General features: G+C 35.9%; 1 protein-coding gene across 2 annotated transcripts in view; it reads right to left on the reverse strand.

Annotated features, from left to right (window-relative positions):
- Nucleotides 1-4,275: 4,275 nt before the first annotated feature.
- LYK3 (protein kinase family protein / peptidoglycan-binding LysM domain-containing protein) overlaps nucleotides 4,276-12,480 on the reverse strand; it is a 56,911-nt gene continuing 48,706 nt past the window's right edge. The window contains exons 10-11 of one of the 2 annotated variants that reach the window (XM_088218176.1): nucleotides 5,389-5,496; nucleotides 4,276-4,741 (exon numbers count right to left, since the gene is read on the reverse strand). In XM_088218176.1, coding sequence (XP_088074302.1) covers nucleotides 4,577-4,741; nucleotides 5,389-5,496 — 273 coding nt within the window. In that variant the 3' untranslated portion in view covers nucleotides 4,276-4,576. The other variant, XM_088218177.1, reaches the window with a different exon arrangement.

Here is a 12,480-nt window from a genome sequence, read left to right on the forward strand (position 1 = left end):
CTTCTATTATTTCAGACAGAGATCCCCGATTCATGTCCCATTTTTAGGATAGTTTTCAAGAAGTCTTTGGTTCGAGATTGTACTTCAGTACTACCTATCACTCTTAAATCGATGGTCAGTCTGAACGTACCATCCAGATGCTCGAGAATATGTTACGCGCTTGTGTTCTCAACTTTGGTGACAACTAGTATGAGTATCTTTCTCTTTGTGAATTTACTTATAATAACAACTATCATTCCATTATCGGCATAGCTTCATATAAAGCCCAGTATAGTAGGCTCTGCCATCCTCCACTTGCTGGAACGAAGTTGGAAACCAGTGTTTCTTGGGATCGTACTACATTCAGTAGACCATTAAGAAAGTTGCCATTATTCACAAAAACCTCGCCACTGCTCAGAGTCACCAGAAAACTATGCTGACAACCGTAGAAGACCACTGGAGTTTGCTGTTGACAACTATGTTTTCCTCAAGATCTTCCCTTACAAGGGCAAAATACAGTTTGCTAAGAAATGAAAGCTGAGCCCTCGATACGTGGGACATTTTCTGATCATGGAATATATCAGACCCATGGCATACTGCTTCGCTCTACCTCCAGAGTTTGCAGGTTTGCATGATATATTTCATGTCTCCATGCTTAAAAAGTACCAACCTAATCATTCTCACATTATTCCTCATCAAGAGATGCAGGTCCAAGCGAGCATGACTTAAGAGGAGTTTTCCATAAAAATCTTTAATTAGATTGATAAAGCTTTGCACAACAAAAGAATCCCAATGGTCAAGGTGCAGTAGCAACATCACACTCCATAAGAAATGATGTGGGAGCTGGAGAGTGAAATGCGAGAGAAGTTTTTTCATTTATTTATAACAAATTTGGATGACCAAATTTTTTAAAGGCGGGGGAGAATATAACACCTCGAAAATTTTTGTGCTTAATTTTTTTTGTAAAGCCTCTATTTATTCGGGCCCTAAGTCCATTAACTATTTAAAGTTTATTTTGTTTCAAATTTCGGATGAAAATGGGTTTAAAAATATTAATTTTATATTCCACGGACAAATTTAATTATTATACATTTATTTTTTCTAAGTACATATTTATTTTTATCATTTATTAATTTTAAAATTTTTAGAAAAAACAGAGAAGAAAAACAGGGAAAAATCCCGTGGCCCCTGTTTTCCATGTCTGCGGGGACCTCACGAGCCATGTGGCCAGCACGAGACATGCGCTTGTGTACACATCCCATCCACACAAGGGGTTAAGCGCATAGTTTGTGCGCAACTCTCCGCGCCCTGTGCGCGTGCAGGCCTTCGGTCAGCACGCGTAGGCCCTTGGCCAACGCGCAGCAGGCTTGGGCGGTATGCTATTGTCGTTTAGACGACGTGCCTTCAGTTTTTACAGTACTGTCGCATCGCCGTCTTCACGTCGATTATCTATCAGTCGCATCCGTTAGTCGTCGAATCACATCAAGTCACTTTTTCCTTCTCTCTCTCTCTTCACAAGATTTCGCTACTTAGCAAAAATCCAACGGTCCCCAGTTTCTATAAATAGGAACAATTTTCTACCCTTTCTTCACCACTCCAACTTTATTCTTCCATTAACTAAAAAAATTCTAGAGAGAGAGAGAGAGTTAGAATGATAAGAGGAAGGAATATAAGAAGGACATGGAAAAAACTTCAAGTTTCTGTAACGAATGTAGTATTTATCTTTACATTCTAAGAAGTATTTCAAGAATAATTAAATGAAATATTAATCGGCTGGTTGCATGTTTGATTATTGTTATGATTTAATATCACTTATGCAAATGTTATGTGTTAATGCATGTTTATATTTTATGTATAGATAAGTAGATAATGTATATGTGATGGCATGATAAAATAATGGAGTTTGATGTTATATCGTAAACATGAAAAATAGTCATCGATATTGGCATGCATGATTTATAAATGACATAATTTGTTAGACTTTTTATCTCTAAGGAGTTCTATTTCTTCCCCATCTGTTTTGAAAAGACAAAAAAAAATCACTCTCTGTAGATGAGGGCGTACCTTTTGACGAAAGTGGTGACGCGATATAATTGTAGGGGTCACCTTTGGCGACGAACGGTCGTGAGTATAGTTTACATGCATGACCACTATGGTTGGCACGACCATGATCATATATCATATCATGGTTTGGTAAGCCGTAAATGTGTTGATGGTTTAACAAGCTGTTAATTGCTAATATAATATAAAATGAATAGTTCATTCTGCGTGACTAGTCAGGAATCTGTATTGCCCTCAGTAGATGGAAGCCGAAATAATTTCAAGCAAAGAATAAAATGAAAAATAGGACCAAAACATGACATAATTTGTTTGATTTTCTTTATTTAATTTATGATATGATTGATCGATATGATATGATTGATAGAGTTTGATATGATTATGATATGATCTGACATGATTGACTTGATACTTACGTTTTCTTTAAATAAAGTAATATATTTTCATAATTATTAAAATGAACTTCCGATACGATTTTTGATATTAAGTAAATAATGTATCTTTTTTTTAAGTTTAATTACTTTTAAAATATTAGTGATGTTATTTAAATATATTTTTTTACTAAATATGTGTAATTCACCCCTTTCTATGACTCCCTTCTTAAATGAGGACGATTGTGAGGAATCAATCGTTAACCTACCTATTGAAGCTTTGAGAATTTCGAGGATCCGTAAACTTTTACGAGTGCATGTTTTGTCACGTACTCTGATGAATCCAACTTTTATAGAGATTTGTATTTAATTTTGTTTAGCCTAAGTTTTGTAAGATTTGGAACTTTATTATTATTTTATAAAGGATTGTAATATTTTATTATACTGCATACAATTATCTTAAATACACTCGTATCTATTTCTGTATCTAATACTCTTATACTTTAATTAATATTTGAGATGTCACACGCAGGCTACAAATGTAATACACCTATTAATGAAATATACTATTTAAATACAAAATTCAAACAAACAATTTTTAATCTTTTTCGAAGTTTACTCCATTGATGGTAGTTCATTTGAACCGTGTGTGACCACTCTAGTAGGAATAAGGCAATAGTAATATATTATCATATTATTCAATAAATAATTATTAAAAAGTTCAATAAAACAATTTTCAATCTTTTTCTACCTAAGTTTACTCCATTCATGGTGGTTCACCTTAACCATGTGTGGATTACCTTTTTAGGAATAAGGCAATAGTATACTGTTCTTATATTATTTTACAAATAAGTGTGAAGAAAAGTTTTTACTCAGCATAACTTCTATCGTGAGAAATGTGCTTCCTATTGTCAACAGGATTTGAAGAAGATCTAAAAGCTTTGAAATATCTTATAATGTAAAATATGAAAATTGGAGAAGAAAAGGTGCAGCTTGAAGATATAACGAAAGTTGAGGAAGAAATCAGTTGTGGAAAGCCATAATGACAAGAAGACTCTGTGACAAGCTTTCTTTCAATGAACTTAGAGCATTAAACGCAGGGCATATAACTTTTCTTAAACTATGACTTTTGAAGTATGGAGTAAAAGATGAGGAAGAAAAGTGCAGGAGAATTTAGGGGACATTAAATTTTCTAGTTAACATAGCATTTACGTGGATATCAAATGGGCAAATCTTCAAATGAAATTGTCCAGAAAGACATGTCTACATGTACATTAGATTTAACAATAATTAGACTATTGTTTATTATAAAAGACTGATTTGAAAAATTTTGAAAGTACCAATTTCATTGACCATAAATTCACAGCTAATGGAATTCTATTTTTATTTTATCTCTAAGGAGTTGCTAATACACAAACACACACACACATATATATATATATGTATGGATGTATATGTACATTGTAGCTACGGCACCACTAATGAGGTCAAGGCTCCATGAATATGATAAACTTCACATGAAAAATATGCTTTAAAATCCAATATCATCAATGCTCTGATTAACGCAAGACCTAACTCATGAGATATTCTCATTATATTATTTTATAAAGATTCTAGGAACATTCTCCCAACTTATTTCTGAAGAATCTCAAAATTATAAGAATTATAAGCTCTTTGTAGAAATTAATTTGATAGCTGATGTAGATTTTTTTAAAAAAGTCAAAGTAATTTAGTTGACATCTACTTACTGCCCCATTAACTTTTAAGTTTTTTCACATATCTTTATACCGTAGTACTATTCAATATTTATTTACGGCTTAACAAAAAAAATTAAAAAGAAAAAAGAATTACTCGTAAAAATATCATATTTTAAATTTAAAAAATATAATATAAATAAATAATCAAACATGTCAAAAGAAAAAGTTTAACAATCAATCCAAACCATTGGTCACATACACTATTACATTTTACATCAAAATTTTTCCATATAAATGAACCTAGAAAAGAATACAACATTAATAGAAGGCAGCCGGCCAATGGTAAATCACAGATAGATATAGGAAATTTAGGCACTACTATTCACACATGATTGAAACTGTAAAGAAACAGACAAGTTGAGTAGAGAGGAAAAGGAGGAGAAAGCAGGAGCACAGATGCTTGCTCCATCACTATCTTCCTTGAACAAGCCCACTGAAAACTTGGCTATTACCGGCAAGAGTAGCTTCCCACTCCACCGAAGATAACAGGATTTGGGACAAGGAAATCACGACTTGCTTCATGTCAGGCCGCAGGATAGGATCCTCATCGACACATTGCTTCGCAAGCATGGCCATCTACGTAAAAAAAAAAAGTACCAGAAGAAATTAAGAGGTGACTCAATATCTTCAAACTGCACTTCCAACAGACATATAGAGGTTTTCTTGCCAGCAGCAAAACCTGGCTAGCACTATAACTAATAGATATAGAAGTGAAACTTAGAGGGACTACACATTCAAGTTTCTCCCATGATCATAGTAATACTCAAGTTTCTACTTGTAGGTTGCAGATTTTGCTTCTTCTCCCACCCTAGTTAAAAAAAAAGGAGCAATTAAACTTTCTTACTAAAGCATTAATATTTCAAGTCCCAATTATCACTGCAGAAATGGATGATAGTCCATTCTTTTATTCCGCCTAAAAATAGTTCTCCACTTGCAAGTGCTAAATTCTTAGATTGAATTTTTCTCTATGTTTCCATTACTTTACTGATGAGGTATTTATACAAGAAGATCCAACTTTGGGTAGGACGCAAATAAGGAAAGAACTCAAAAACATTCCAAACTGGTATATTCTGAACATAAATTATATTCTAAATCTGGGACAGATATTCTGTTTCTATCAATAAGACTTCTCCTAACACCTGTAAGTTTTATATTCCACAAGCCCAAGCAAAAAAAATCTATCTCTTGCCAACAAACACATGGAAATAGATATTGAAAAGTACCTTGAACACACAATCATGGGGATACAAATCCATCATATTAGGATCAACATAATCTTTCATGCTTGACATGCTCATAGAGTCAGGGGAATTCCTAAGAGCTGCTAACATCTGCATCCACAATATTGACAGACATTAGGTTAAATGATAATCAATAGAATCAGTACTGACTTCTTCGGACTTGCAACAAATGAACACAACATACTGTACCAATATGAACCATCAACAAGTCAAACATTTTATAGAATGAATATGCGCATGATACATGAACTACCTCTTTCCTTTGGTAAGGGAGAGCCTCAGGGTAAATGGCAGTTCAACAAGGCATCATTAGCTCACCCACATATAGAAAAAAATGAGGGGGAGGCACTAACCTCCAAGAAAAGAGTTGTAGTGAATCAAGGATTTATCACTCCATAAATATTTTTATGCATATTAACTAAATACCAAATATGAAGGATAAGTGTAGGCAAAACTCATTTTTGCATTCCAGGAATATGAGCTTGTAAGTCAGAATATGATATCTCATGGCATCTGCAACTTTTGTGAGTTTCTAATGTCAAAACAAGATTCATGCTAAGAAGCAAACTTTTTGCAGCATGCACTACAAAAATTCAAGCATCTTTTTTGAGAAATACATGACATTTGTACAAGTTGAAGTCCTGACGAATTTGATGCTTCAGCTAATAGAGCATCCAAAAGAAAGAAAAAAAGTAAAAGTAAAACAAGCTTGGCCTTCATATTAGTTTAATCAGCATTTTATATATCTTTCTCCTTCCTCCAAGCATTCCTCTGTCTTCCCCTTCATATCCACAAGAAAACTGAAAACAAAGGATAGAGGATGCTGCAAAAACGAGTATCTCAAATTTTCGACCTTATTTTCATCCTCTGAATACCAAAGATACCTCCCCCATACTCCCAAGTGAAAGAAGTAGATTTACTTTTTTCGGGTTTTAAGACATCTATTAATCATATTTGCATGCGTATTGCATTATGTGCACACATTTTTGCTTTTCATTCATACATGTATATATGCATGCATGATTTATATACACGTGGTCATCTATATTTCATGATTTTAGGTCATGTTTGGGAGCAGAGGGTAAGGAGATCTTCTCAATGGCAAGGTAGGCAGGCCACTGCCGTAGCCATATAGGTACTTATTCATGAGCCAGGTGAATAAACACCAATCTTTTGGGTAGTATAAGAATATTATAAACATCACCATTAGCTACAATTATCTTGAGAATCTTCTCAATATTTTATTGTGTGATTCATCTACCAGATACCTAGGTATGATATTTGGGTTTTTCCCTAGAATCCCTAGTAGACAAATTAACGCATTGCTTGTAACTCTATTAATTGGCCTACAAGAAAGAGTCCTTTCACTATCGGTTATGGTTGACCACCCATGCACCTACTGATCTGCTCACTTATGATGCCCCTCTTTCTAGACCTGATGACTTCCTCCAACATATGCAACTTTTGAATACTGAGAATAGATGTCAAAAGTGCTACGAGTAATTTATTAGTTGATATGCATCACATAGTTAAAGACTTTATTGTGGTGATTATATCACAACCTTATTCCCTACTAAAAGCATCCAAGATTTGTTTACCTTTGAAGAAGACACTCTGGTTCAGTGAAATTATGTCATCCAGAACCACACTAAATTTCAAAGGCAGCACCTTAATGATTATCATGTACACACTTGTCATGAAGCTGACTGGATGATAGTCTGAGACCTTTTTTAACTTGTTCTTTAGTATGAAGTATTTGAATTGAGGAAAAGGGACTCGTCATGAAATTATATTTTGTAAAAGCATATGATAGGGTTCATTCGAGATTTTTAGATGGGTTCATAGAGCGCAAAGATTTTGTGTCAAGATGGTATAGGTGGATCAAGGGATGCCTATTATCTGTCTCATTTCGTGGTGATTGTGAATAAAAAAGTTGCAAGGGTAGTTTTAGGCATCAAGAGAATTGCAGCAAAGGAATCCACACTCACTTTTTCTGTTTACATTAGTAGTAGATGTGCTAAGTAGGATTTGAGTAGGGGTTTGGAGAGAAAATTACTACAGGGATTTGTGGTAGGAAAGAAAAAGGTAGAGGTCTCACATCTTCAGTTCACTGATAAACTATCTTATTTTTGCAACATGATAATCAGTTCATCAATAGTGCACTTGCACTCATTAATGTGTTCGAGCATATTTCATGATTGAAGACAAAATTTGGTGATTTTGAGATAAACGTGGAGAACAGAACTGTAGCGTAGTTAGTGGAGTCAAAATGTGTGCACATAATGCAATACACATGCAAATATGAGGTCTTTGAATTTTAATTGAATAATCTCCACTCATATCAATTCCATGATACTTGATTTATATATCCGTTTATTTTATTTTTTTGAAATAAAATTTATATATCTATTTGTTAATGGAGTAATCAAAAAAATAACTAACTTGAGTTGGACATGAAATTCTTTCTTTCCTTTTGCTATTCGTATTAAAAATTACTCTAGGAGAAATATTTGTATTTGGTGCAGACGATTTTATAATTACCTTAGTAGCTCTAGAATGTTTCAATTTATTCTGATATTATCTAGATATGCCAAGAGAAATGTACAGTCTAATGACGCTACTACAAAATATTTACTCATACATAAAAATGTTATCATCTCCGAACTCAGCAAACCTGATTGCCCGAATCAGACCTGAAGCCATTTTCCCCCCCAATATTATCAGGTTCAGGTCGGGTTCAGGTTGAGTTAACAGGCATCCAGTAATAGGGTGTGGCAGGCTTAGATTTAACCTATAAAGATCCACCTGAACCCAGCCCAGTTAAATATGATATATATTTTTAAAAATACAAATACCTGAAAAATAAACCCTAACCTAATTTTCCTATAGTCTCCATCATCTACTGCATTCTCCACTCTCACAGCTGCATGCAAGTTCTGTTATCCTCTCTGCAAGCACCGTATCATCTCTGATATATAATCTTTTTTGGCTCTTCTCCACTACAATAAGATGATATTTATTCGTCAAATCTTTCAGCAACCCCTGCTTGCTTTTGTTCAGTCTTCCTCTTCCTCTTCAATTTTACTGCATGTTCACCATGTCCTCCATTCCTCCATTTCTGATTGGCATGAAACCAGAGGTTGATCTATAAACATATAGATAGCCTGTTTATTCCATCTCGCTTGACTACGGCACGACTTTGCTTCGTACCTTACTCTATGACTTAACCTTAGTGGGTCTAACTGACTGGCACGGAAAGGAATGGAATTTATCTAAGCTTAACTCCTTTATCAGACTGGTTGCAACGCGTGGGGATAACTAAATGTGAATATGCCTCAACTAGTTGCCATTGCAGCAACTAGCACAGCCAGATCATCAACCATCTGGCTCAGTGAAACCGGCAAGGAGGAAGCATGATAAGTCAACCAAAGGAATTAGCCATATTGGAAATATCCAGCAAGTTTCACATCTAGGATTCTATGATCACACCCTAGCGAAAGGCAACCTTTAATAGCCTAAGGGGCATAGCGGTAGATGAAAACAAAGGCCGTGTGAATCTAAATGCCAATGACATTTGAACCATGTGTGACCAATCCTTGCGGACAAGGAGGTATGGAATCATTGCGTGCCTAAGTACACAGAATACTTGGTGAAATGGAAAAATCCGCCGGGTAGTGAGGTCTCATGGGAGCAAGAAGATTTATTATGGCAATTCACCTACCCTATCCAATGATATAAAGAGGAGAGCGTGCTGAGGACATCGTGCGATCCAGCGGGGGAGAATGTTACGCCGGCGCGCATGATGCACAGCCAAGCCTTAGACAAGTGCCGAATGCATGCGCGCACAAAGGTCGCCTAGCGCACGTGCAAATATGCTGCCTAGCCGCAGGAAAAATCCCACGGCAAAGGGAAAATTCCGATCCCACGGGAATTCTATGGAACATACAGGAAAAGTCTGGAAGCTTACAGAACATGCCAAATAACACGTAAACGGGCCAGAACATGCTAGAAACCTCCGGAAGCTTGGGGACAATTTTGGAAAGGGTGAGACAAGTCCGGAAGTCTCTAAAAGCCTGCGGAAGCTGATTGCTCAAGGAAGTTCTGGACACTTCCAATCTCTTGTAGGCTTTTGTACATAGTTTTAGAATTATCTTGTAAATTAATGTACACAGTTTGATCATGTAAATCCTAGCCGTCTATTTTGAAGATCTCCTACTATAAATAGGCCTCTCCCCTCATTTTGTACACACATAGCAACACAAGCATATTTTGTAAGATTCTAAAACTCTCAGTAAAAGTTCTCTTATTTCCTCAAGCTCGCTGCTTTCTCTTGCTCTTGCTAATTCTCCTTGCTCACTAAAGCCTCACTTGCTTAATCTTAGCCGCACAGATTGAGTAAGTGCCGCACGGGTAGTCTCGAAAAGATTTATCCTGTGACATTGAAGACATAACTTTTTCAACACAGTAGAGAAGGATGTCCCAATTAAAAATGTACTTCAAATGTAGAGATAACACTAGAGCACGTAACTGATCGAGATACCCAAATATAAAAAATGTAAAGACCATATGATATATTTTTTTTACCAATAATCTACTTTGTCATAAGATCTTAAATAACAGTGATCAGGAAAAAATTTAATACAACAATTCAAATTTTTAGTAAATTTACTCACAAGAATCATATTGAGTGTAAGTTTAAGTAGACTTAATACAAATGACAGAGTAATAGATGACTTTAGTTATGTGGTTCCCGAACACAATAATATTATAGATCGACCCATCAGCAATAATTAAAGGAAAAGATGTTTTGTGTAAATGAAACTAGAAAAAATATTAAGATTACCTGTCATATAATCTGTAGCACCATAATCAATCACCCATTTATTTAAGAAAAAGATAAAACATTTTTTTCTGATTCAGTAAGAGCAAAAAATTTATTCAAACATTCCTGATACTGAGTGAATTTAGCATACTCGCCAGCTGAAATCATAACAGTTCTTTCAAAAGATGAGTTAGCAGTAGTAGCAACAATGTTAAAGGTCTTTGTCCTCCGATTGAGATTCTACAATATCTTATAGTACCGCTTTATATGCCTTTATTCACGGTAATAATAACAAACAATATTATCATCCATTTCAATCCAAGAGTCATAAAAATATGCCACTCAGAATATTTAAAATATAACAATCAGCGACACCTGAAAAACACTGCAAATAAATCAAAAAATCTGAGAAAACATAATACTTCTTCACACACGGAAACCCAAGAGAACCACATTGTCACCACCAGAGCTCACGCACCACCGCACGCGCCGCCGCCGCCGAAAAGCCACGCGCCGCCACTGAAAAGCAACGTACTGCCACCGGAAAGCCATGCGCCACCGCCGGAAATCACCAAAATGCCTCTTTTCGGCCGTAAATCACCACAGAACCATCAAACAATCGAAATCCAGAAGGGGCTTGCAAAAAAAAAAACCTTAAATTACACCAGAAAATTTCAGAAAACTTGTTATCACGCGATCTACTCCACCGCGACTTTTCTCTACTCCGACCTTCTGGTTTCTTGCTCAAAATAGGAAGACCGAACGTCTCTTCATATCCTGACCTCGTGCAAAACTCGACCTGCACGCAAACCAGTCTTCTCCGATCCAACCAACGTGTGAGGATTCAAAACTGCTGGAAAATGGCTTCCTCCACCTCTTCTGTGTGCACCACTATGCAGATTGCGATTTGAACTAGTCGCAGAATGGTGATAGACTTCCTTCGATGCTGGGAATGAGTTGTTCAACTCTTATTAGTTTAACCCCTAAAAGCTCTAACCCTAACCCTAGCTCTAATACCACATAAAGGGTTAGGGACGAAAAATATTGAGTAATTTTTGTATCTTTATCGAAATGAAAGTCGGAATATATATACATGTACAGAGATTTATCCTAATTATTTTCTTCCTAATTACGCTTACATATTTGGAAAGATAATCATACTATTATATATAGGGAATATATATAGTATTATAACAGAAGGAAACCTTAAAATTAGAACCTTAAAATACCTTTATTAGACTCTGATATCATGTCGATTTTAAGAATAAAATTAATAATTTTTTTTTTTACCCTTTACATTGTTACACTTAGGGTATTTATACAACTTTTATTCTACTGAAAAAAAAATTCTTACTTCTATTCTACTAAAAAAGAAATTCTTAGTTTATTATATTTCTAATTATACGAGATTATTATTTTTATAAAATTCTAATTACACAATACAAAATAATAAACTAAAATAATTAAATAATAAAATATGCTACTCAATACTCCCCTTCAAGTTGGTGCAGGGATATCACACATATCCAACTTGCAAACCAAGTTCTGAAAAATAATCCTGCAGTTTATCAATGCCAAAGCATGCCAAAAAAGTGCAGTAAACTGGAACCAAATCTATGAGGCAGTAGCTCGACTCAACCCGACTTAAAACGGCTCGGATCGACTCAAAATAGCTTGGCCTGACTCAAAACAACTCGATCTGGTTCAAAATGGCCTGGGTTGAACTATAAAACGACTCGACCTCGGCTCTAAAATGACTCGGGCTCCACTGGAGTACCACACCCGCTCTCATGCACCGATGGACGCCCAGTCACCAAACCACCACGCGCCACCACCGGAAACCGCCACGTGCCGCCGCCGGCCACCATGCACCATAGCAATATGACTCGAAAACACCATAGAAACTGTTTCACGCTTAGATCCAGCACGTATCTGGTGAAAACACGTCGAAAAACATCAGAAGAAGCTGGAAATCTGGCCTCGCACGATCTAGTTGCCAGTGTGCTAGTTCGTCTTCTTCGGCTGTTCGTGTGCTCTTTCTCTAGTTTTTCGGTCTTCAACTTACACAGACCTCGCTGAAAAACGGTTTTGTAGCCTCCAATCTGGTTGCGCTGATAAGATTTTCTTCTCTTATCGCGATCTATGTTCCTTCGCGCAGATCAAGAAGAGTTAGCCGCCAATCGACACACACGGGCCGTTCACCAACCCATATCTACCCGGACAGGCCGTTCGCGTGCTATGCCTTTCCGGCT

Source organism: Carica papaya, chromosome 4 (genome assembly GCF_054855325.1).
Source record: "Carica papaya isolate Zhongbai chromosome 4, ASM5485532v1, whole genome shotgun sequence".
Taxonomy (NCBI): domain Eukaryota; kingdom Viridiplantae; phylum Streptophyta; class Magnoliopsida; order Brassicales; family Caricaceae; genus Carica; species Carica papaya.